The 24338-nt window shown below is 40.1% G+C and overlaps 1 protein-coding gene across 1 annotated transcript in view; it reads left to right on the top strand.

Moving 5' to 3' along the window:
- Nucleotides 1-24338, top strand: part of LOC109476196 — a 76625-nt gene that overhangs the window by 25298 nt on the left and 26989 nt on the right. Inside the window, exons 6-33 of the mRNA XM_019777082.1 lie at nucleotides 109-215; nucleotides 471-556; nucleotides 2232-2287; nucleotides 2586-2704; nucleotides 3078-3162; nucleotides 4147-4430; nucleotides 4540-4594; nucleotides 5670-5804; nucleotides 6074-6285; nucleotides 6566-6690; nucleotides 7852-8099; nucleotides 8549-8694; nucleotides 9444-9776; nucleotides 10594-10736; nucleotides 10899-10966; nucleotides 11096-11178; nucleotides 11380-11558; nucleotides 14052-14250; nucleotides 14782-14919; nucleotides 16274-16462; nucleotides 16839-17004; nucleotides 17491-17639; nucleotides 17944-18085; nucleotides 18261-18470; nucleotides 18884-18978; nucleotides 19266-19395; nucleotides 19710-19816; nucleotides 22923-23085. Of these exons, the coding sequence (XP_019632641.1) occupies nucleotides 109-215; nucleotides 471-556; nucleotides 2232-2287; nucleotides 2586-2704; nucleotides 3078-3162; nucleotides 4147-4430; nucleotides 4540-4594; nucleotides 5670-5804; nucleotides 6074-6285; nucleotides 6566-6690; nucleotides 7852-8099; nucleotides 8549-8694; nucleotides 9444-9776; nucleotides 10594-10736; nucleotides 10899-10966; nucleotides 11096-11178; nucleotides 11380-11558; nucleotides 14052-14250; nucleotides 14782-14919; nucleotides 16274-16462; nucleotides 16839-17004; nucleotides 17491-17639; nucleotides 17944-18085; nucleotides 18261-18470; nucleotides 18884-18978; nucleotides 19266-19395; nucleotides 19710-19816; nucleotides 22923-23085 (4152 nt within the window). The remainder of the gene's footprint in view (nucleotides 1-108; nucleotides 216-470; nucleotides 557-2231; nucleotides 2288-2585; nucleotides 2705-3077; nucleotides 3163-4146; nucleotides 4431-4539; nucleotides 4595-5669; nucleotides 5805-6073; nucleotides 6286-6565; nucleotides 6691-7851; nucleotides 8100-8548; nucleotides 8695-9443; nucleotides 9777-10593; nucleotides 10737-10898; nucleotides 10967-11095; nucleotides 11179-11379; nucleotides 11559-14051; nucleotides 14251-14781; nucleotides 14920-16273; nucleotides 16463-16838; nucleotides 17005-17490; nucleotides 17640-17943; nucleotides 18086-18260; nucleotides 18471-18883; nucleotides 18979-19265; nucleotides 19396-19709; nucleotides 19817-22922; nucleotides 23086-24338) is intronic.

Below are 24338 nucleotides of genomic sequence, written 5' to 3'. Positions count from 1 at the left end.
ACCTACAATAAGCACAACAATGCAGCAACATTAAACGCTGCACAGCATATAAACCTTTTTCCCACCATTTAGGCAGGAGTGGAAAATTAACGCTTTACTACCGTGTAGGTCAACACAGGGCCGGGTACAGCGCGGAAAGGAAGGGTGACCACACCGTGTTCAAAAAAGAAAAGTACGGGCATGTGATTCCAAACGCAAAAGCGACCCACAAAAAGGTAAACAAAAACAAGCTAATTTTCTTATTAAATACATACTACATCTACATCATTGTAAATTCCTTTCGCCATCCTTTACCTTCGGCCAGGAGTCTGAAGCTTATACCGTAAACCCAAATGCATGACAACTGCACAGTCACATTTAGAGCTGTAAAATGAGTCATAAATTGAATTGACCCAACTCTATTTCAATTTAATGTAAATTTTGCCAATTCATGATTTTACTGTACTACAAGAAGCTTTGGTCTTCCACAGGACATTGTTTATAACCACGACACGGGTGTCCCTCACACCATTAGCGTTACGGAAAGTGTTGCTGCACCAAAGGAAGCCGCCCCAGGGTAAGTTGCTTGCAAATTAACTATTGTATTAGTACCTCCGGGTTAAAAGGTATTATCATGTAGCAAACAGCCGTCGACCAATCAGAAGGCTCAATTTCCGATTGGTGGGCAGTTATTTGCAGATATTTGGACCGTACCATTATACGGGGATATATAGGACACTAACAGTAGTGTTAAGACTTGTAGTATTTGTTAAAAGTCGTATCATAATTTATCTTAATCAATATTTGTTTTGAAAATACAGCTCAATTAAAGGTATATACTAAATTTTAACAGAAAAATACTAAACATGCCTTATCCTCGGTGTATATGGTGAGATAATCACTGGTCGGGTGCGATAACCACCTCATAAACCACCTCTTTTCACTCGGTTTTTTATTTGGTGGTTATCACATGCGACTAGGGATTATCTCACCATATACACCTCGGGTCGGGGCATGAACCCTTTATTGTTTCTGGTTTTTGTGGCGGGCCAGAAAAGCTGGAATATCATTTTTCGTTAAGATTGCCATTTGGTGCAGAGCGTCATTAATACACTCCAGTTTGGATCGTATTTGAGCGATTAGAGGTAAACATGGATGCCTTAATTTGTCAGACGCTAACTAAAGATTAACGTCATTCGGCAAAGGTAAGATCTAGAGATCGTGGAACTATAGTTTCAGGTGTTTGTGACCCCCTTCAGTAGAATTTGGACAACAACTTCCCAAACCCCCTGTCAGTCAGAAGGTCTGGTTGTAGGTAGTTGAAAAAATGAGGTAACATCAAGGTACACTTAAAGGAGTACTAACCTCCAGAAGGAAGTGCTATTTTCCGATACATCATGCTGCAATGAATACATAACTAGCCGACTTTTTACATAATTTCGCTTGTACGACTTGCGCGGCGCATGTTTGTAAAGTGCTATTAATATAATTTTCCCCCATGCTGAACCACAATTGATACATCCGGGAACTCTGGCTTACGCAATACTCATACGCTTCAGGTCAACATACACATTTTTCGGCGAAAATAGGAGACAAGCACACTAACAAGCTGATTATTGAGAAATTACTTGCTTTACTTTGCTTGACCTGTGGCTTGGATATTATAATATCAGGATATGGATGTCGAATACAGTGGGAGACAGTTTCATCCTGCGTGTTTTGATTTTCTCAACTTATTTGCATGTAAGTATTACTTGAACAGATAATTAGATTGCACCTCTTATGGACAGGATAACTAGATTACGCCGACTTTTTCATCGTCAATATTTGCGGCATAAATGAGGGGCGATAAGGACACCAAGAAGGACAATTGTTGGTAGGATATCAAAGAACACAAAACGGTACGAATTTTTCTTATCGCCCCCGAAATGAGGTCTGTAACGTAACTTTTTGTTTAAACATAGACACCAATGGGGTAGCGTGGTGTATTCTGGGATAGTTTTGAGGGTATTTGGAGAGTTTGTCCTGGATTCGATGCGTTTTAAGACTTGCGCGCAAAATGGGCATTTAATTGTATACTGTAAAATAATATGCATTTTTCACTTCCAAAAATAAATGCCTGTCGAAATATAGCACCCCCTTCCGGAGGTTAGTACTCCTTTAATAACTTTCGTGAACACAAATAATTGGTCAGCACATCTATTAAAACATGCTATATTTTAACAACTGACTATATTCTATATCTATTTAAGGTTCGAGGCAAAATCAGGCTTGGACGATGTTACCTTCGACTCCAAGGAACAAACCGGTACAGTGTAACAAATGAATCTTCTTTTCAATACACAGCCAGAAAGGCATAATTTTTTAAAGAAAATCAATACAATACGCTTCAAGTTCAATACAACACATTGGTCATATAACTTTTTTGTGAGAGGGCGAAAATTCATCCACGACGCGACTACTGAGCTACATCATCTACTGATATTATAGTGTGTTCTTGATTTTGAACTGTTGAGTCCGCACTTATATTCAATTTGATAAAGGAAAGATATCAACGCTGTTTTTACCTGTGCAGATGTCTTAGGCGCAGCTCCTTTTCATTACAGATCTTCCTGACATGGATGCCTCGTCAAAATCCTCCATGAAGTTTCTGGGTATTCAGAAATCCACGAGGAGAATGTCACAGCCTAGAACTTTAGTGCAGGACACCCTCACTCTCCATCAGGTTCGGTCAATCTGTTTGCATATTAATCTTTTTTTACCAGATGGTTTAGTTGTTTGTGAGTTTGTGATACAGATTAATTCCATCGGTTATATCCCCTTTCCAAGGCTTCATGATTATAAATATAAGCGTTAACTGAACAAAAAATGAATAATTCAATAAAATTCAATCAAAGGATAAAAAGGGCGTTCATAGTCATTCATTTTACATAACGATGATTATTAAATTCTAGAAAATTAGCCTAACATCCATATGTTTAATGTTGTTTATTATTACGAAGGTTAATGTCTTCCATTTTTATCTTTATTCTTTTTTTTTTGCTTAGTGTTATAATGCCATGTAAAAGCCCCGTATAAAAAACTTCTGTTTAACATAGCTACCAGGGCCACGCATGGCGTATGACGTGATGAAAGATTGGATTGCTGGGAACCTGACCTGTATGAGAACTGTACAACCAAAATGTAAGTTGGCAGTTAATTTTGCGGAAATGTAATGGACGAAATATATGAAAAAATGCACATAAATGTCATGATCAATGTAATTGGGACCGGTGTTATTTGACGGCTGAGATTCCCGTAAATATAGTAAAGTAATGAATGGCTAAGAATATACAAAAGCAATATTAGTCAATGAGGAGGATGTTTTCCAAAAATTGATGAAGGTTTTTTATCTGTTCACCAATAACCCAGTCGCACAATTTGAAACGGTCGTTGCCATATATCTTAACTGGTCAATACGAAATCTGAGCATACCATACGTCCTTGGACAACGTATAATATGCAACATTTCGATAGGAAATGTGCGGTGGCATAAAAAAATAAAGATATTAGTAACAAGTGCTTTTGGAAAAAGCTGGCATTTCGGCACGCTATCAGTGTGATATGTTGTACATCTTACATATGCAACCCTGCATCTGCTTGGAAATAACTTTCTAGGTATGTTTGAGTTGTTGACTCAATAGTTAGATCATAGATGCCACCAATATCTGCTTGGAGAGAACTCTTACATTTACCACCCTACATGTGCTTGGAAATGGTTATAGATATGTTCCTCTACATCTACTTTGACATGATGCTGTACGTAGACACAAAAAGGCTAGGGAGATGTACATGTATTTTGAGTTTGGGAACTGGCAGTTTGAACATTGAACAGCGACATGTGGCGAAATAGCACCAGGATCACGTATCAACTACGCCATCTAGCGACATGTTGCAAAACGGCAAATCTAGCAGGCAGAATGACCCGTTGTTGCATTCACGACTTGTTGCACGGTTACATACAATGTTGCTTTAAATGTTTATTTCGTAACATAGCATTTGAAATGCAAAAAAAGCGTAGATTCGAACACAGATCAATGAGGCTTATTCTAAAAAAACCTTTACTAGACGCGGAAATTAGCATTGGCACAAAAAGCATCAAAGCAGAAATCTCGTTTTCTTTCACAGCGTCGAGCCAAAGGGCTGCATGTTACAGACACATAGTGGACTCACTCGCCCTTCTGTCCAGTGAGGATCTACAACAAGTTGCGAACATCTACATCCGCCCAAATATCAACGAGACGTCAGACATAGAGAACAGAGAGGCGATTGTTGATAGCTTCGGCGCACTTGCTACCAACGACTCCCTCAGGATTCTCACAGAAACTGTCTTCCTGTCCCCGGAACCTGTTTTTGAGCTGGTCCAGAAGGTTTTAATCCATGTTGCAGTTCTTCAACATCCACCTCCGCAGGTAAAGATACGGCTGATCTTGACTGGCAGCTAGACATTTTTTAATGATTTGCAGCAATTGTTGAACATTTCCTACCTGTATAAAATGCTGCCGTTTTTTTCTTGTGTAGATCATCACAGACTTACTAGTGAGGCGATGTTTTGATGGCGAGCTCTTTTCCAAAGGTATGGATTGACATATGTAAGTGAACTAATAGATACCGATTTGAACTGATTGATTGTCCTCCTGAACTTTATTACGTAATTATTTTTCGTGTTGTTATAATCAGGTCATTAAACCTGACTTCTTCAACGCTGTTGTCGGTTTTGGCCCAGCTGGCAAAATCGCTCCAGGTACCGTATGTAGGGCGTAGCAAAAGGGTGCGGCTCAAACAGTAGCAAGGCCCAGAGTATAATCAAATAAATGTTACTTCCGCACGTGGGAAATACTCCCAAACATACATATACGGGACCCGCTATTTCACTATGTACGTGCAACCCATATATACCTTACAAGGGAGAATTAAATCTACGGCAATCTGGAATTGTCCTGGGGAGATAGTAATTCCAATCTCCCCTATGACTTTTCAAGATTACCTTGGATCCCAATCTCCCCTTCGACATAAATATGGGTCTTTAACAAAATATAGATTAGGCCACACCAAGTAAATTTTATGGATGACGTCCTTTGGAGACCCTACATCTAATGCGAGAGGGCGAAAAAAAAACAAGAAGGGCCCTAAAAAACAAGATGCCTAGATTAGAAATATACTAAGAGACGACAAATGTTAGGACACAAATTGAATGTGGTGACACAGTGTAACAAGCAAGAAGTCTTTTATTCATCATCAAAACAGCAATAAATCAGGTGGAACAGCAGTTGTCGTCCTGTCCTGTTCTCGCGTTACGGGTTTCATGTCAATCTGACGATTTGTGGCACTGTCGTGACTCTTTGGTCATAGTTACAGGAAGCAGAATTTCTTGTTTTTTTTTTCTAGGAACAGGCCAAAATCAATGCGCGCGCGGACGTCATCCATAAAATTTACTTGGTGTGGCCTTAGGTCAATTACGTGTATGATCTAATCTATGATACTACGCGCATGGATTGCAGTTGGTACAGGGACAGACTCGGATCGGGATCTCTACAGGTAGAATCATATATCCTACCATATCAGAGTCTTCACCTGACATATATCTATATAATAAACCACAGCCAACGAATGCAATGTTGTGTATTGACTTTGATATTCCCACCCAATAGACCCACAGGAAGATCACAAATTAAGATCCCAGGGTTTCCTTGTTCTTGGAGTCATTGCCAAGCTGTTGAAAGAGAAGGATGATAAGCGTTCAGATGTCATCGTGAGAAAGCTGGAGGAGCACCTGGAGGTTTTTGGTACGTACATCTGCACATCGACCTATTCTCATAATTTTTAATAAAAGATTTTTAGTAAATATCTAAAGAAGGTAGGAATGAAGTTCCATTGAATTCACAAATGTTACTCATTCTAAAGACGCTGTACGGAAGCAAATATTTCACCATGCCAACCATAGGCAGACAAAGTAAATTGCACAAATGCGTGTGCCTTATTCTTACTGTATGGTCAAAGACACCAAGCTCGTTGTTATATGCAAACCGCCAACTTGTATCATCCGTTCCTGTAGATCCGTGGACCCACAGAAGCCGTCGTTCTGCAATGTCAGCAGAAGAAACTAAGGTCCATGACAGATACAAGGCGAACCTCCTCGGAGCTCTCGGTAATGCCGGATGTGAGGAGTCCTATCATCACGTTTTGTCGTACCTCAACACCACAGAGGCCCCACATGTACTCCGCAGACACGCCATTGCTGCGCTAGGTGGTTTTCATAACATGAAGGTATTCTTGAACTTTCAATTTGTGTGTGTGTGTGTTTTGTGTGTATGTGCGTGTTTGTGCGTGTTTGTGTGTGTTCACGCTTTCGTGTCTATGAGTATATATTCATGCGCGCGCGCGCGCGCGCGTGTGTGTGTGTGTGTGTGTGTGTGTGCCTTTGATATTGTCGATTTGTATATATTTGCGTGTGTGCGTTTGTTCCTGTGTGTGTCTTTGTGGCTGTACACGTGTGTTTTGCTATTACTCAGAAGATACTGACTAGAAGCCGCTTGTTGTTACTCAGGCTGCCTACAAGCTACTTTCCCTTTCAACTGACGACGACGAGGACATCCAGCGAGCTGCCAAGCTAGAGTTCCGGACTCATCCCAAAGCAAAAGAACTTGCTGACATTTATCTGCAAAAGACAAGGTAGACGCACACATCTTGTTTATTGTATTTTCCCATGTAATATCTACTCGTAAATATGATTTGCGGAGGGTACAGCTATCGGTAACACAAAAATAGAATCCATTTATGACGGTTTACATGTTTCATTTATGTCTGTTTTGGATTGATTAAAGTACCCAAATAGCTTTTGACCTCCATCTCCTGGAGGATAGCTTTATTTTCACTGAAAACGAAAACGGCAGTTTATTTGTTGGTTTGTGTGTTCATATTCTAGATTAGTGATTAAAAATGTCTTCACAGTAGCCAGTAAAATCACCAGCATGCACGTGTCTAGTAAGACTAAGCCTGGAATATGCTGCGACAGTATGGATTTGATAAAGAGTGTTTAAGCTATGCAGTGTGTGCCGTCATGATAGCCGATACAATCACCTACATGTACATAAACGTGACTTGTAAAACTACAAACCTAGAATGCGCCATGACATTATAGAACAAATATAGAGGGAGAGACAAATGTAGAAGCAAGCTGGAAGATTCTACACGCGTAATGCATGTGCCACGGAAAGCAAACAAATAAACTTAATATACAGCTGTGAGTGCCACAGCAGAAAAACTCTAAAGATAAAAGATTAATACCTCGCCTCAAGGTGTATATAGCAAGGCGATGGCCAACAAAAAAACCACCGAGTGAGCGTAGCGAACGAGGAACGACAACCAATGAGAAACGGAGCCTAATAATCGGTAGGCGTCTTCTGGCTATATAAAACTAATAAACTGCAGCCCGTCATGCGCGACAGATGTACTTAGAGGGGCGTGCTGGTTGGCACCTCGTTTGAGGATGAACTGAACAGGAATCTGGTGTATGTGTGCAAAGTACAGTAGAGGCACCCTCAGTAGATTACAGAATAATTAGATGTTAAAAGGCTAGGTACGATACATAGACAGGTCATTCAGTGCGATATAGTTAGCTGTTGTGGAACGCAGTAGGGCAGATGTACCATCTATTGTGATACAAAAACAGAAATGCAGATTTTGTATGGTAGATTGCAGCTGGATAGAAAATATCCCTGATTCTTATATATGTTATTGGCCACTTGCGTTGCTCTGATTTATATCTCTGCACATTGATGTATCCTTTTAAAACAATACCTACCAGCTTTTCATGTTATTTGTTCATAAAAGGGAGGTGAATGCTACCAAGGAGGGCATCGTATCCAGGCGGAAGAGGGACTTTTACGGGATCCCAGGCATCGCCGGCGTCGTGGTTGATGACTTCACTACACTAGACGACATAAGCGCAGCGGTTTACCACGATGGTTTTTACTTTGACATGCCTCTTCTTGAATTTGCTTTTGTTGTCTCCTTGGGGTCTCCAGCTATCGGCTCATCCACCGGCGTAATTTTGAATAATGGCGCAACACTGAGGACAGGTAAGGCCTGTGAAACAATTTTCAGAATGAATTGCCGTATATCCATTTTCTAACGTTATGTACAGTAATAAATAGACAAAATAAATATTTTATTTATCTATTTTAGCTTCGGCAATGTGGCCGGATAGAGGAAACAGCACAACCCCAAAAAAATAAAGACATAATAACTAATGGTAACAATAATAGAAACTCAAGAATCTAACACGGATTAAGGTAGTAGAAAAAAACTCGATAACCACTACAACGTGAATTATTATCAAATGAATAAACTAAAATAAGACAATATAATTAAAACGCAACAACAATAACATTGATGACAAAAAGTACAATATGAAAATTAATTCATACCAGGGTATTCAACGACAGTGAATGCACAATGTTTTCAATAACTCTTAGATGCCTTATATTTCTTCTTTTTTGATTAATTCATATCGTGCACTTCTTCACAGGTCGTAACGGTGCTCTTGTGTCAGGAAGGATACATGACGAAGTCTGGTCAGAGGCACATATCGGCATACTTGGGTTGAACTTTGACTTTTTCCGACTCAGAGCGTGTCTAAAACTGAGCATATCATACGACATCGACATCCTCCGGGTAAATCATTTACATCAGCATGAAAGCTCATCTCTGTTGTGACATATGCATTACGTAATTAAGTTTTTACTTTTGTTAAACAGAATAGACTGTTGCTCACCAAGAAGGTCGACGGGTGCGCGACCGAGAATTCGAGGAGGGCATCAGTTTATTGAGTTGAACGAAAGTACTAACTTTACTATGTAAACCATACATGTGATATGAGCACAAAACCCAGATTTAACGAAGGAGCACATGTCGGTTTTTCCATGATAAGCACCAAATACATATTTAACAGTTTCATTTTGTATGATACATGTACCTGATTTAAAATGACATTTTTTTTAAATTTTTTGGCCGATACCACAACCTGTGTTGATGTGAGAACTATATGCACCAACTCCCATAGCCGCACCTAATGTGCTTTCCACTGTTTTCGTAACAGATAAGGTATACTTGTAAAGGGTAATAAACAGTGACGCTTTGATATTTGAAATGTTAAATCGATAGCATCAGCGTACGTATGTATGACGTAGCAAATGTACGTTTCCGTACTTTTATTTGATAAGTTGTTATAAATGTTTTTATAATTGTTTTCAATTATAAAGTAAGCTGCCTTTTTCGATAATTTTGACCAAACATCTTCCATTGTATATGATTGGCCATGCGTCATGAGGAATCACCGTAATGACCAAAGTGACATATCATTATTGTACATCTACATGTATTGTACTATCAAATGAATTGTTTTTTTACTCTGCTGTCTCTAGGCATTTGGATACGATGACCCCAAAGAACTGGCGGCCCTCTTTGATAGGATCACTGGCTACTTCGTAACGCTTCTGAACTTAGTACAAAATCTACAAGAGATTGTGAACACGTACATTACGAATGTTACCTCTACTTTCAACCACCTTGTCCAAAACATAATGGCGACCTTGCAGATTGTACGCTCTGCTCGTGCAGCTGCTCTTAACTCCTTAGGAATAATCGACGATGCCCAACTCGCGACAGACCCAAATGTGGCGACCGTGGCTACCAGCGTGAGGAAGTCGGTCGACCTTGCGAGCGAGGCTATTCGTGAATACTCGGCTTTCTATAAGGTTATAAGATTTTCTGGTCGATTTTCATGTCAAAAGTGTAGACAGTTACACAATTCAAGGGGAATAATGTAAATAATGACTCAATTTACATAATTAATGAGGAAAAAAAGAAAACATCCTAGTACATTATATGTAATATGTGTAATCTATGGCACCTTTAACATTAACAAAGACAAATTACGTAAATTAACTAATTGGTGCATAATTAGTACAACAATGCTATGATTTGTTACAAGCGGATGATAGACATTTCATACTTGTGACGTGTGATCGTGAAATGTGACGTCACTATCCATATATTATGTTGATGTAAAGGTAATTTACATTACCTTTACCTTTACCTAGTCCCATGCCCATCCAGTCACGCGCATTGTTGATATAAAAATGTTGGTTCAAAACCTTGCCAACTGATAGAACTTTCACATAGGAAATATATGTAATTTAAGTCCAGAAAAGCATAATTAAGATTATGCCTCATGTAGTAATCACATTTCCATGATCCTTGAGAAAAATCCGAAAACCAAATGAAATTACAAACTTTAAGGCTCTAGATATTTTCATGTAGGTATGAGATCTCCGAATTCTTGTTTACCATGCATTTGGTTTTGAAGGTCTTAAGTGCGTACATTCAAACTACATTGCATTTTCAGCACTTCAGCATTTTCACAGGAGTTATACTTTTCATTCGCTTGCATATTTTGGAGACGGGGCTGCATTATCCAATAGTCTAATATTTAATTGCATTAATGTCAGGAGGGACAAAAATTCAAATCTTCCATTAGCACAATGATGTAGATCAGAAAACTATTTTTACCAGGCTTCTACAGATATTGCCGCTGTTACTCTCCCAATGGCAGTCAGACATATCAACGAGGGAATCCGGCTCATAGCAGATACAAGTCGCAACTATTTCCAGTCCCCTAAGACTGCAATGAAAGATGTCGAGAAGGCTGTTTTTAAGTAAGTCAATTATACTATTCGTAATTTTTCAGCTACGCTTTGTACTAAGTTTATATACACAAAATACAGGGAGGGGGTGGGTGTCTTAGGCTTATTTGGTTAACCCTGGGTTCCAGGCATATGCATATGGTTGCTTTCATTGAAATTTCATTGGTGTTATAGGATACAACAAGCCATGGAGGTTATAATCGAGGCCCGCTCTGTGTTGAAGGATGCTTCCATCAGAAATGGTGAGAATAAGTTCCGTACCTGAGGCCTTTTTTTCACTGTTATTCATATCCATGTTGAGGATCTGAATAGTTGTAAGAAAAATCGCGGGAGCTCGGACGTCAAAAAAACAGCTGTTTGTTTGCTTGCAGATGAGAGGCCGTTTTGGTCCAGCATCATCGAAAATGCAGACGAACTCAAAGATGAACTAACCACCGCCACGCAACTCATATCGGTATAACCCCCAATATACGGCAAACTGAATAAATAATAATCTGTGCTTTTGTTCTGTTTTTGTTTTCCTCTGTTAAAATGGTATACACGGTAGAAAGTGATTTTTAATATACGATAAAACTTAAACAATTGTTGTTTCTGAATTTCTTTTAGACAAAGCATACTTTTCATTGTCAGTCTGTATTCGTACCACTAAACATAGGAGGGCAGTCAGGAGGATAGTGGTTGGACTACAAACAGCGTCCTTTCAGAGGCTGCACGAGGTATGGCGACTGCATTTCAGGAAATGAATGCGTTTTCCAGAGCTTTGGGGACGACTTTTGAATCCTTGGACAGCAAACTTGCGAGGCTGAAAGAAGGCTGCAATGACCTAAAAAATGGGTATGCTTTTATAATTAGAACAATTATTTATACTGAAATTTGTGGTTGACGCATTGTTACCTGTATGGGTACATTCCTAGTTAATTTTGTTTTGCGATACTCATGAATACTGTCTGCAAAACATTGTTACTATATATATCTGCCCCGGACAGTCGCAACCTGTACGAAAATACTGTTATCAAAACTTTCAAATATGATGTAACAATCCCATCTACTAAAATACTACTTACATACTTATCAAGTGACTGAACGATAGGCTGGTTATGCCTGTGTCACATTGTCGACGAGCTTCGGCCGTATTTGTCACTCGCCGAAATATCGGCCGATTTTGAGATCGACCGACGATCGCGCGTATTTTTGGCTTGAAAATCGTCGGTCACATTGTGCGAGGCTCGGGCGATCGCTTGGGAATACATCTATGATAATGAAGTCCCTATAACATGGCAAGCAGATGAAGCAAGGACAGTGTATCTACCTAAAAATGAATAGTCTGGCCAATTTTATGTTTGACCTGCCGTAATATTTTTAGCAAAGTGATGGAGCGGACTGGCAGAATAGAATAGTAATATGAACAGGAATTCTGTGAAAGATCCAACTCAAATACTACCACAAAAGCCACAAATTTACACTACCGTCTGGTTAACATAAAGATCACCTTCTTTAACCAAACGGGAGTCGGCCGAAGCTTGCTCGACACGAGTTACGGCCGAGTTACGGTCGACGATCTATCGATGCTCGCACGATCTCTCGACCATTCACCCAAAATGTACAACAACGTAATGATTTTCGTTATATCAAAATATTTGTATACACGTGTACGTGTACCTGAACAAAGCTAATAAGATATATTGTTCTAAAACTTGGCCTCTATACTTCTGTCTAAAGTAGTATGAATCTTCCGGTAAACAAGTTTATTATCCATTCAATGACATCAAGGTAGACAGAGGTAAAAAGACCCATGCAATATAAACTTCAACTAGTAAGAAATATCTCTCTATCACATGACGTTCTTGTGGGCACCATAAGAAATAAAGTGTAAAAGTCAATTTATAATACAATCTTCTAAAATAAGGCCACACACCTCCTAAAGGAACAAGAGGAAAGTCTTTCATGTGCGTTCAATCAATTGGGTTCAAAATCTAATAAGAATTTGGCCTTAAATATTGTTAAAGCCTTATCATTATTAAAAGTGTTTTTGTTTATTAACAAATGTTGATTTAACAAAAGTACAAAAAGGACTATTTTATCTATTTTTATCCTTTCTCGTAAACATAACGTTAACAATCAGTGGAGACGTTGCTCCTGCGAACTTCACAAAGCATACTGTCATTGCAATCTCAAATAAATGTCACAGGTGCTGAATAAATAATGACTTCACAGGAGCTCGGCGGAGGCTCGTAGAACCTTCGTCCGACACTGGCACGAAGCTCGCTCGAAGCACGCACGATTTAAAAAAACTTTGCGCAAGTCGGGAGAGGTACGGAAGATGGTCGCCCAAATATTTCGCGAAGCTCGCGCAAGGGTCGACCGTATTCAGCGACCATCGCCCGATTTTCGAAGACAAAGAACGGCCGAGACTCGTGGGATGTACGCCCGAATATCGGTCGACTCTCGGCCGTACAGGGACGAGCTACGGGCGAGCTACGCGCGAGCTGGAAACGAGCTCTGCGACCTGAAAATCGCCGGCGACTAGTCACTGATGTTAAGAACAAGTTTCATGTGTCAGCGAGCTTCGGCCGACTCTATATATCCCGGACGATCCCGAAAATTCGGGCGATTCTCGACGGAACATCGGGCGTACTACGGCCGTAAATGTCGTTTAGAGCTCGCCGACTCGGCCGATCGATTTACGCGCAATGTGACGACCCCATTACGCGAATACTGAACCTATTGTAGCTGCCGAGTCTCCTTTGTCCTCCAAGTAACCAAGACAAAAGAGACTCGGCATCTAAAATAGAGTAACCAGGCTAACTGAAAGAGCTAATATGCATTCACACCTGCACCAAGCCACACTATATTGAGTATGAACTGCATTCAAGTGTTTTGGTAGCTATGTCAAGCTTTTTCTTCTCCGGCATAAATGCTTTTTATCTTGAAAATCGACTATTTTCATTCAGCAGATGAAATCGTAACCAAAAATGTAGGATATGGCTAGCCAACTTTTGTATTCGTAGGTATATGTCACTTCATACTATGACCTCAATGTAAAACATTGTTTTCCCTTGTGTTTCACCTTCTTTCCCTACCATGTCTTAACATGGATTTAATTTTTGGGCCAAATGACCCGACATTTGCCGAAAGCGTTGCTAGATACCATGGAGGTATAGACCGTTCGAACAATTGACATTTTGGACAGGGGTGATTTAAGAACAATCCATTTGTGCGGGAGGGGGAAGACCCATTTGATATGGGAAATGTGGTGAAGCCAATTGCTGCATTTGCTCTAAAACAAATGTCGGCCTTTCTAGTTTTCATTTTGATCCCGTATTATAGATATCGGTCTGCAAAATCTAAGATGGATGAAGTATTTGGACCAAAGATGGACAATAACTTTCCCCGCCGACAACTACGACCTGGTCACAGTTGGGGATCTAAACGTTCCTGTCCCAGCACAATGGGGTACTTCCCTAGTGATGGCGATGGGAGGTACACGTTCAAAGGAGTTGACCTGGAGATCGGCGCTGGACGCACTGTAAGAAATTATAAAATTTCAAAATTATCGTTGTAATTCTCTTTTAGTGCCTACATTCATGATAGATTGGCTGCATTTATCGTTGGCTTCGGTGAATGAAATCTGGTTTGCAATGTTTTTTCCAAATACGGTCTCTTTTAGTTTCAGTTTATTACGATACCCATTAGGGCTAATCTTCCAGGGCTCATTACACATTACACATACAGTACAAAATAATACACATATGACTACAAATTTGCATACACGTTGAGGTCACACGTCAGACAAGGTACTAATTATAGCTAAAATCATGGAACAAGCAAATGATCGGTATAATTATTAGTATAAAACTAATATTACCATTACTAAAAGATTTCAATATATTATTAACAACTATCATGATAATTAAAAACCATTAAGTTGCATACATGATGTACAATTGCTCGATCAATCTCTTCAACCACCTCTCATCGGATACAGCCTTAACCTCATTTGCACTGTCATTCTTTGGTTACGTTAATGAATAATTGTACATCTTTGTTTACATTTTAGCTTGTAGCTCCATTTACTGGGAAGGCCTTCAGACCTACAGGTAGCACAGGTGAAGTTACCATCATCGCTGAAGAGCTACACGGCGTCCATGTTATCCTTGACAATGTCGATCTGTTTGATGAGTTGGTAAATAAGACGGTAAGCTCATATTTACCCTGCTTCTTAACTTATAATTACCCTGAGGGTCATACCGATACATGTTCGTGTTAATAATAACTTTTGGGCAGACAGTACTACTAGTATTACCTTTGGCTATACAGACCTATGGTTAGATACACTAAAAACAAGTTCTCATGAAAGAACTTTCTCATATTTCAATCTCAACAACTATTTTGCACCAAAGAGTCACAAGAGTCTCAAATATAGAATGAAAACAGGGTTAACCGGCTCAAACTCTGACAACAGTAAACAAACCCTACTTTAGACCTAATTACGTTCTTTATAAGGTTATAAGTTTATGATAGAATGTGACTAAACGGGATGAATTTCGATGTTGTAGTGTTGATGTTTTTACTGATATGTTTTTGTAGGTAGCTTGTAGTGTAGGTAAAGAAGGTTAAGGTTGGGCATTCTAGTAGCTTTCTAAGGTATTGCAGCGGCATTTTTAAGTTTAAAATCCAGCACCAAATGTAGGCCAAAGAACAGATGGTCACAACCGGAGGGGAAAGGTTTGTGGGCCGCGAAATTCTATATATTCTGGTGGTGGGGGGGGCAAGATATGTTAGCATGAAAGTTCATCTGTGTTGGTATACTTCATTATGTCCAAAATAGCTAAATGTTCTATCCAACACGAATAAATTGGGACTTAGCCCAAACTTTTGACCGGGAGGGGCGACACAGGTTATGTGACACGTACGATCCTTTGCTGCAATCATGTGTTCCCCGTGTCACGTCCCGAAAGCTGCTGTCGAAAAGGGTCCATTACCGTGAACAAGGTTGACGAAGTCGGTCGAAAATTTGGGGGTAAGTCCCAATTGACCCGTGTTGAATAGAACATTTAACCCTTTGGACAGGCAGCATATGTTGTTGACTTCTTCCCCGGGACATATATTCCCAGTATAAGCATAAACAGTAGATCACAGCTTAACGACCCTTCCTCTTTCCAGTCCCAAGTCAATGGATACACCAAGATGAAAACTGCACAGCAGTCCAAAAAGGAAAAAAATACACATCAGTCATCAATACAATATCATTCATTATGCATATGCCCACTAAACTTGTGAAATACACAGAATTTGACAAAAATAGGAAAGTTTGGATCCCGTTCCTTCTATCCCTAAAGTCTCCAAACTGGACCCTAGGGACTAAAATCGCCATACAAGTACAATTTTTGTCCCTCCACTGCCCAACGCAATAGTGACGCCTGTCCCGTTTTCTTCAGGCAGTAAACAATGACATGTCCAGACGAAAACTAGAACTGGTAGACTACACGTTAATCCTTCGAAAGTTACAACAATGACGTTGGCAAACCAGTTCTCCCACCATCTTGCAGGTATATAAGGGGGAGAGTCTCGGCCGTGTTCGATCGTCTCATTGCCAGCCTAACAGTATCCACTTGGCAATGGTGAACATCTCCAGAGAAGCAATGTTTGCCATGGACCCTACACCTTACCTTGAACAAGAAGAGATGCCGACTCCACAACTGAACCAGGAGTGCGGGGACTTTCTGCTAAGATTAGCGGTAAAGCTACATTGAAAGCCATATACCTATATGTATATATGATAATTAGAAACTATAATATTCAATTCAGTTTGTCAGGACTAGTCCTTTGCAGAAAAGGGTGTTCACTCTTGACAAGGGTTTACCCTATGTAGTAAGATGATGTTATCGCCATCACCGTTATGTTATGTTATGTCATGTTATGTTATGTTGTGATATGTTATGTTATGTTATGTTATGTTATGGTATGTTGTGTTATGCTATTTTAATTTATGTTATGTTATGTTATGTTATGTTGTGATATGTTATGTTATGTTGTGATATGTTATGTTATGTTATGTTATGTTATGTTATGTTATGTTATGTTATGTTATGTTATGTTATGTTATGCCGACAGGGCTTAACCATATTAGACGTTGACATTGACATCACTATGTCGGGTATTATGGATACGTCCCCGGTTCGCGTCGCCCCTATGGAGCTAACGGACAGCATACAGGCGCTAAATGCAATGGTTGGAAGCCACAGGGGAAAAGAAGGCGACCAAAAAACATTTGTATCTGGTGAGTGGTCTCTTATGTTTTATAAAACGAATGAGACTTAAGAGTCGAGACTTTCTGAAAGCATAGATAAGAATTTAGATAAACAATTCACGGAGTAATGGAATCCATCGAGCGTACATTTAATTTCTGCATTTTCCAATTATTTAGCCTTTGCAGAACAAGTTTAAGAGCAGATTTACTTGAAGCTAACGGACATGTTCACTATATGTCCAGTTCTTAAGCAATTTCGAGAGCAGAACGTTTTTGTAACTAAGAGCATTTTGATTTGATTATATGGAATACATCCGTGTGTGCATGTTTCTTCCTTTTCCAAAAAAAAAAATGTTTTGACAGTACAGTAAATCGTACAAAGCAGCGGCTTTGTGACGAACCGAGGCTACTACAGAGTGGACGTGACCTCTATATAACCTGAATTACCGCTAGAAGACAGTAAAATTCTATATTAAATACGCATACACATAGAAACCGTTTCACGTGTACTCGCAGATGTCCTTGGAATACAACACCTGAACAGGGAACCAACAATGGCTTTCTCAACCAGCAATCTGAAGGTGTCTGACGTTATTCGAGTCCTCGGTCAGCAGGGTCATACCGCGAGCAGGACAAAATTACAAGAGCTGGTGCAACAAGTTGAAGTAATTACGCCCATTACTGCCTGACATAAAAACATCGATTATATAGTTAACTTCAAACTGAGATATGTTCTTGATATAGCCCAAGACAAAATATAGTTATTAAAAAGCCAACATAAAAACGTAAAGCAGAAGTGTTTTCTGTCTGTTCGACATTCTGAATATGAGCATAGAAAATGCTACAGATGGCAATGATAAACCTATGTGAAAAATTGAATGGGCAGTTAATGTATTTCTGTTCAACATTGTTAACATCCTACTTATTTCCATCTTACTGCCTATGTTGACATTGTTTCCTTATATTTAGAGTTCTCTTGAAGCAAAACCATCCTGTTCCTCACCAAGAATCATGACCGATGGTCAACTGAGAGATGCTCTCAGCACACTGCATCAATCGACACATGGATCCAGAAATCAACTCATCCACCGACTTTACCAGACACCAAAACGTATGTTAATGTACAGCCGTTGCTTTGAGAAATATTTGTTTCTCACCTACACCTATTGTTATATTGGCTCTAGATTAATGGCTTTTCTTGTAAATGAAATTTTACTCGTTCTTGTTCGCAGAATTTTCTCTGTCTGGGTTTCTTTCACTGAAATGTGAAATCTTGGTCATTGCAGAATGCTCACATTTGGATCTAGCTTCATCCGAGACTTCCTTCTGCAAATTTGACTCCGGTTGTCAGTCGGCATCATGTTGTGTAGATGTTGTGCAAAACCACCAGACGCACACAATCACCGTCGGTGTCGACCTTGACCCCTGTACACATGTTGTACATCTCTCCGTGGGGTCATGGAGAAGGGATTTTACAGCTGAAAGTTTAGCCAGAGGTAAGCTAAGATTCAAACCATTTCATTCTAATGTCCGGAGAGGAAAGGCACATAATCGTCATCATGCATTTAAAGTTTTCTTGTCCCAGACCCCCGTCCAATCCAAGAAGCAAAATCTGCCTTATTTTCTGTTGCTCAACCACTGTGTATCTTAATCAAGTCGGACTGCTAATATTGTAATTCTTCATTGTACCTATTCAGTTTGCGTTTAATCCCGATTTTATAATTACTTCGTGTTTTTTTTTAATTTGTTAATTAACAAATGGGATCTCATTATAAGATTTTGTGTATAATATGTACATATGTATTTTTAAAACAGCTAAAATCTGCATACAGTAATTTCCAATCCTATTTACCACGTGTATCTTTAGGGCTTTTATAAATTGGCAGTTATTCCTTATGTCGCTCCTTAGGTGAGGCCGGGTCGGAAGAGGTCACGGACGTCTTTGGTTCGAAGACGCAACTTGTCATTGACTACAGCGTTATTAGGATGGGGGATGTTGTGCGGGTATGTAGCAAACTATTTGTACAACCGTCTTGGTTTTAAATGTTTTATTCACTCGTTCAAAAATTATTTAAAAAATGCAAAATAACATTCGTTGTTGCGGTACAGTATGCTTGGCAATATGCTAACACTAGAAATAAATAAAAATGAAATGAATGGAATGGGGGGGGGCTGTCTTCCTACTGAATTAATTATATCTAAGTCCCCTAAATGAACATATAGGCATGGTGATAATGGTACAGTGACGTATGGACTAAGCAAATTTACAGCACGCTTTGTTCTTACTCCAGGTGAGCGTTCAGGGTAAAGCCTGTAGCACAAACGGTGGGTGCTTCCCGCCATTTTGGTTGCTGCGGAACTCGGCGGCAAGTTTTGCAAGATGCACCATACCATCCTCTGGGCACGGGACAAGAACAAAACGTAAGGCTTGTTTTATTATACTATAACTTACTTTATCATTAGACATTTCCAAGCAGTTGGGTTTCCTGACCAAGGTTACGCTTGTAAGTCTTTACTTCATATGTCAAAAATGTTCTGATAAAAGCACATTTTGAAAATACAGCTAATGGGTAATTCAGAAAGTTTTCATTTATGCTTACTTAGTAAGAAGCCATTTTATTTAAAATTATTAAAAAGTAAAGTATAGTTTATTTCCTTTAAAAGATAGATTTTCCATAGTTTTGTAAAAACTATTATCAAACCTATGCCCGTTTGTGTTTTCCCTGATTATCAAGAACAACTTGAGGAGAAGACAATGCGGGATTTGCAGTCGTTGGTTGAACAGTTATTGGAAGACCGAGAAAGTGACCTTGCAGAGATCTTCAAGGACATTCAAACTCTGGCAAGAACAATTTCTAGAGCTCAAATTAATCAAACTCGCATGGAAATCTATAACGGGCCAATGATCATCATACTGTCGTATTAGTAGGAGGTAGGGGAATTCTTTTTACACAACCAAAGAGTCTCACCTCGCTGACGTTTCGGTGTCTGTCAGACACCTTCTTCAGAGCTTCTGACTGGAGTACTGCATCTTGCCGCTATATGTAGCCGATGTAGGTGGCGCTTTTGCGGCGAGAACACTATCCCAAACGTGGCTTAGTTTGTACCCCCCTCGTCCCGGTTCATTACAGGGGTTGACTTTCTGATCCAAACTGCCTCCTTGATCCAGCGGGTTCTTCTATTGTCTTCTCTGTCTATACCTTTCGCCCCCTTCCAGTCAATTCAATTCAATTCAATCTTTATTGCGCAACAATTGCAATGGATACAATGTATGGCAAGTGTTAATTACGCAGTTGTTTCTAGCAATGTGATCTGTCACTGCTGATTTCTTTTCTTCTTTTTGTGCATGTCTTTTCTGTGATCTTGTGTACTTCACTGTGTCCATGTTGTCAGCTTCCTTCTTATGTTCTTCTAATCTAGTCCCGAATGTGCGTCCCGTTTCCCCTATGTAAACTTCACTGCAGCTCTTGCACGGGATCTTGTATATGCAGTCTGTTTTTGCCGTGTCCTGTAGTTTGTCTTTTGGGTGGACCAACAGACTCCTCAGTGTGGTTTTTTGCTTTACTGCGGTGGAAATGTTGTGTTTTCTAAACACTCTTTCAATGGGCTCTGTGATTCCTTTGACATAGGGGATGATGACCATGGCTCTCGTTTTTTCTTCCTGTTTGTTGCTCTTGTCCTTCCGCTTGGGTTGCTTACTTCGTTGTTCCACTTTCTTAAATGTCCATGGTGGGTAACCACACCGTGTTAGGGCTTTCTTGACATGTTGCGTCTCTAGTGCTTTGTCTGCATCTTCAGTGACTACTGCATTGCATTGGTCTAGTAAGGTGCGAATGACTCCGAGTTTTTGGTGAAGGGGATGGTGAGATTGGAAATTCAGGTACTGGTCTGTGTGTGTGGACTTTCTGTATACTAGGAGTTTCACTGTGCCATCTTCCTTCCTTACCATAAGGGTGTCGAGGAAGGGTAGCGTACCATCTTTCTCTTCTTCGTGTGTAAACTGGATACTCCCCGTAGGATCAGTGTTGTTCAGATGGTCTGTAAGTCCCTGTTGTACCCCCCTCTTCACAATCTCCATGATGTCGTCAACGTACCTCTTCCATAACTTCGGCCTGCAGTTGATGGGAGCTGTGGCTATGGCTTGTCGTTCCAGCCATTCCATAAAGAGATTAGCTAATACTGGGGACACCGGGCTCCCCATAGCTGTGCCAAACTTTTGCTGGTAAATGTTGCCCCTGAAGCTGAAATACGTTGTAGTGACGATGAAGGACAGAAGTTCAATAATGTCCTCTATCTCAAGGTTGGTCCTACTCTTGAGATCTTTGTCTTCTTGGAGTCTATTCTTGATTATATTAAGTGTCTCTGGGATGGGGGTGTTCGTAAGAGAGATACCACGTCGTGTGACAAAAACATCTCATCTTCTTCCAGCAAGATGGAGGACATTTCTTCCGCTAGATGTTTAGAGTTCTTGATGTGGTGAGTGGACTGTCCAACTAGTGGTGCTAGTAGATCTGCCAGGGCTCTTGACGTGTTATACCATATGGATCCCGTGTAATCGACTATGGGGCGCAAAGGGTTACCTGGTTTATGTATCTTGGGTGTACAGTACATTCTAGGCACATTTTCGGCAGTAGGGTATAAGTGTTTATACTGTTCATCCGTAATCTTGTTGTTTCCTTTAAGTCGTTTCAAAATGGCCACTAGTTTCCTCTTGTATCTTTGTGTCGGGTCCGTTGGCAATTTCTCGTAAGTTTTATCGTCCGCTAGCATATCACTCACCTTCTTCTCATAGTCTGTTCTGTTCATCACTACCGTCGCCTTCCCCTTGTCTGCCGGAAGGATTAGCAGGTCTTTTTTCTTTTCTCAGTTCTTTCAAGGCATCTCTTTCTTGTTTTGTAATGTTGGATTTCGGGGGTTTCGCTGTTCTGAGTATCCCAGCTACGTCCGACCTTAGCTGCTCCGCGCTGTTCGGGGGCAGGCACATACATGCACTTTCCGTGGCCACCACGAAATCCTCCGAAGGAATCTTGTCGGGCGTCACGGCAAAGTTCAGCCCCTTCTGCAGCACCCTGGTCTGATGCTCGTTCAGTGTCTTCTCTGAGATGTTCACCGCCCATTTCTTCAACTGTGTGCCGGATAAATCGACTTCCAATTCCTGTTGTTGTCGTGTTTTGGTTTGTTGGAGGCGCTCAAGTTTTTCAAGATGGCGGTCCCGCGTCACTTGGAACTCTCGTTCCCCGGATCTGGTCACATGCAAACGCACTGCTTCCTGTAAATTTTCCGGTAACTCCGCTTGCAACTCTTCCGAAATCTTTTGCTGTTTTTCCTTTACGTAAGAAATTTTGTCATTTATAAGTCGAATCCTCTCCCTCAATAGCGCCCTTTCTGCTTTCTGGATGATGCCTTTAGCATTTTTGGTGCGTATGGCAGTTTTCAATCTTATGCTGGGAGGGGTGATGTTCTCGTCCTTACACCGGAGATTGAAAACTAAGTGATTACGATGTCTCGCGATGATTTTGGTACAAAAAAAAGGGGGGGTACAAACTAAGCCACGTTTGGGATAGTGTTCTCGCCGCAAAAGCGCCACCTATATCGGCTACATATAGCGGCAAGATGCAGTACTCCAGTCAGAAGCTCTGAAGAAGGTGTCTGACAGACACCGAAACGTCAGCGAGGTGAGACTCTTTGGTTGTGTAAAAAGAATTCCCCTATCTCTTAAGTTTTACCAACCTGATGAAACTGTTTTCGGAAATGTATTAGTCCAGCGGCAAAGCTTTGTTATTTTTCAAACATGCTATGTTCTAGATTATATTTATTAATTTTTAAACTGTTTTTTGCTATTTCTGCATGCCACTTACGTATTACATATGCATATTTTCTTACCATCGCACTCACTTATGGTGTTTATTATAATTACTTCAGAGCCTCTGCTTTTTATTTGCAAACAGGTAACAGGTCTTACAGTTGTGGGGTCACATGTGACTAATATAGTCGACATATTTAAAAACTACGACATCATCTTTGAGGCAGATGTACCTTTGTCGGCTTTGAACGTGGACTTATTTCGACTTCATTGGCCCTACATGCTAGGTCCTGTTCCTGTAATATTCGGTGAGTCTTTTGTCCTTATTCATGAAGTTGGTCTTAGATCTATAAAGTATTCTTAAAGATTCAATTTGTATATAAAGAAGAATGTCAACTAGAAAGGCCGACATATGTTTTGGAGCAAATTCAGCATGGCTTCACCAAATTTTACGACATGGCAGGAAAAGAAGGAGAGTATACAAGGGAAACAATGTTTTACATCGATAACTACGAATACAACAGTTAGATAGCTATCCCCTACATTATTGATTATTATCATGTAGCCAGGTGGCGATGACCAATCAGAAGCCCCCATTCCATATTGATTATGACACCATGATGTCACAGTTAACATGATACAAGTATTGCAAGGTGTGTTTTATTCTTACAAGTGTGCTTTGTTGCAGAGTAATGCACACCCTGGAGCAAACCATTTTCAGGGGAGTGGACACTTTTTGCTAACATTTGTAGCACGTTTCTTTGTTAGATAGAAATGTTTACAGTCTTGTCATCAACTAATTCTTAAAGCAGTGCAAAACAAAATAAAATCCATGTCAATACATATGAATTTTGAGCAAAAGGAAAGAAAACTTATTTCCCTCCACCCCCACTAGTAAGTACATTTCTGCATTGAAACATACCGGTTCTGTTCTAAAGTTCCGGTGAACTCATATGAACTCTGATAGAACAGGTAAAAAGATCACACTAAAGGGCATACAATAGACAATGTTGTGTCAGAATTTGTCATAGATGAGCTGATTGAAGCCAATATTTAGAGATAATATGGGGGTCCTTGACTCCTTGGAATTGGGGGAAGATGCACAGGAACAATGGCCAGCGGACGGGAAGATAGAGGAGTGACTGGGACGGTTTGTTATATAATTTAAGTTTGTATATGCTATACAGGAATGCCTCACTCTGTACTGTGTAAGTTTTGATAGCCTATATGATAATAGTGTTAATGGCCCACTCTTTCTCGATGAATATGGTGTAATAAAGCCTTGTCAGTTGCTATAACCACGTCATAAAGCATCCTCGTTCGCTGTGCTCACTCGGTGGCTTCATTCGGTGGTTATGGCAACTAACAAGGCTTCATCACATCATATTCACCTTGAGGCGGGTAATTAACCCTTAAGTATTTTATTGCTTTCGACAGAAGGCTATGAAATCGTTTTGGTACTGTTAGGCAGATTATGCACGATAAATTTTGAAGGCATGGTCCCAGGTTCACGATTTTTGGTAAGCAGGTTGTCTTAGTGATAGGCATTGTCAAGGCCAAA

This window comes from Branchiostoma belcheri, unplaced genomic scaffold (genome assembly GCF_001625305.1).
Source record: "Branchiostoma belcheri isolate BF01 breed outbred unplaced genomic scaffold, Haploidv18h27 scaffold366, whole genome shotgun sequence".
NCBI classification, from domain to species: Eukaryota; Metazoa; Chordata; class Leptocardii; order Amphioxiformes; family Branchiostomatidae; genus Branchiostoma; species Branchiostoma belcheri.
The sequence above is the reverse complement of the archived record's forward strand: the minus strand, read 5'-3'. Positions and strand labels throughout refer to the sequence as shown.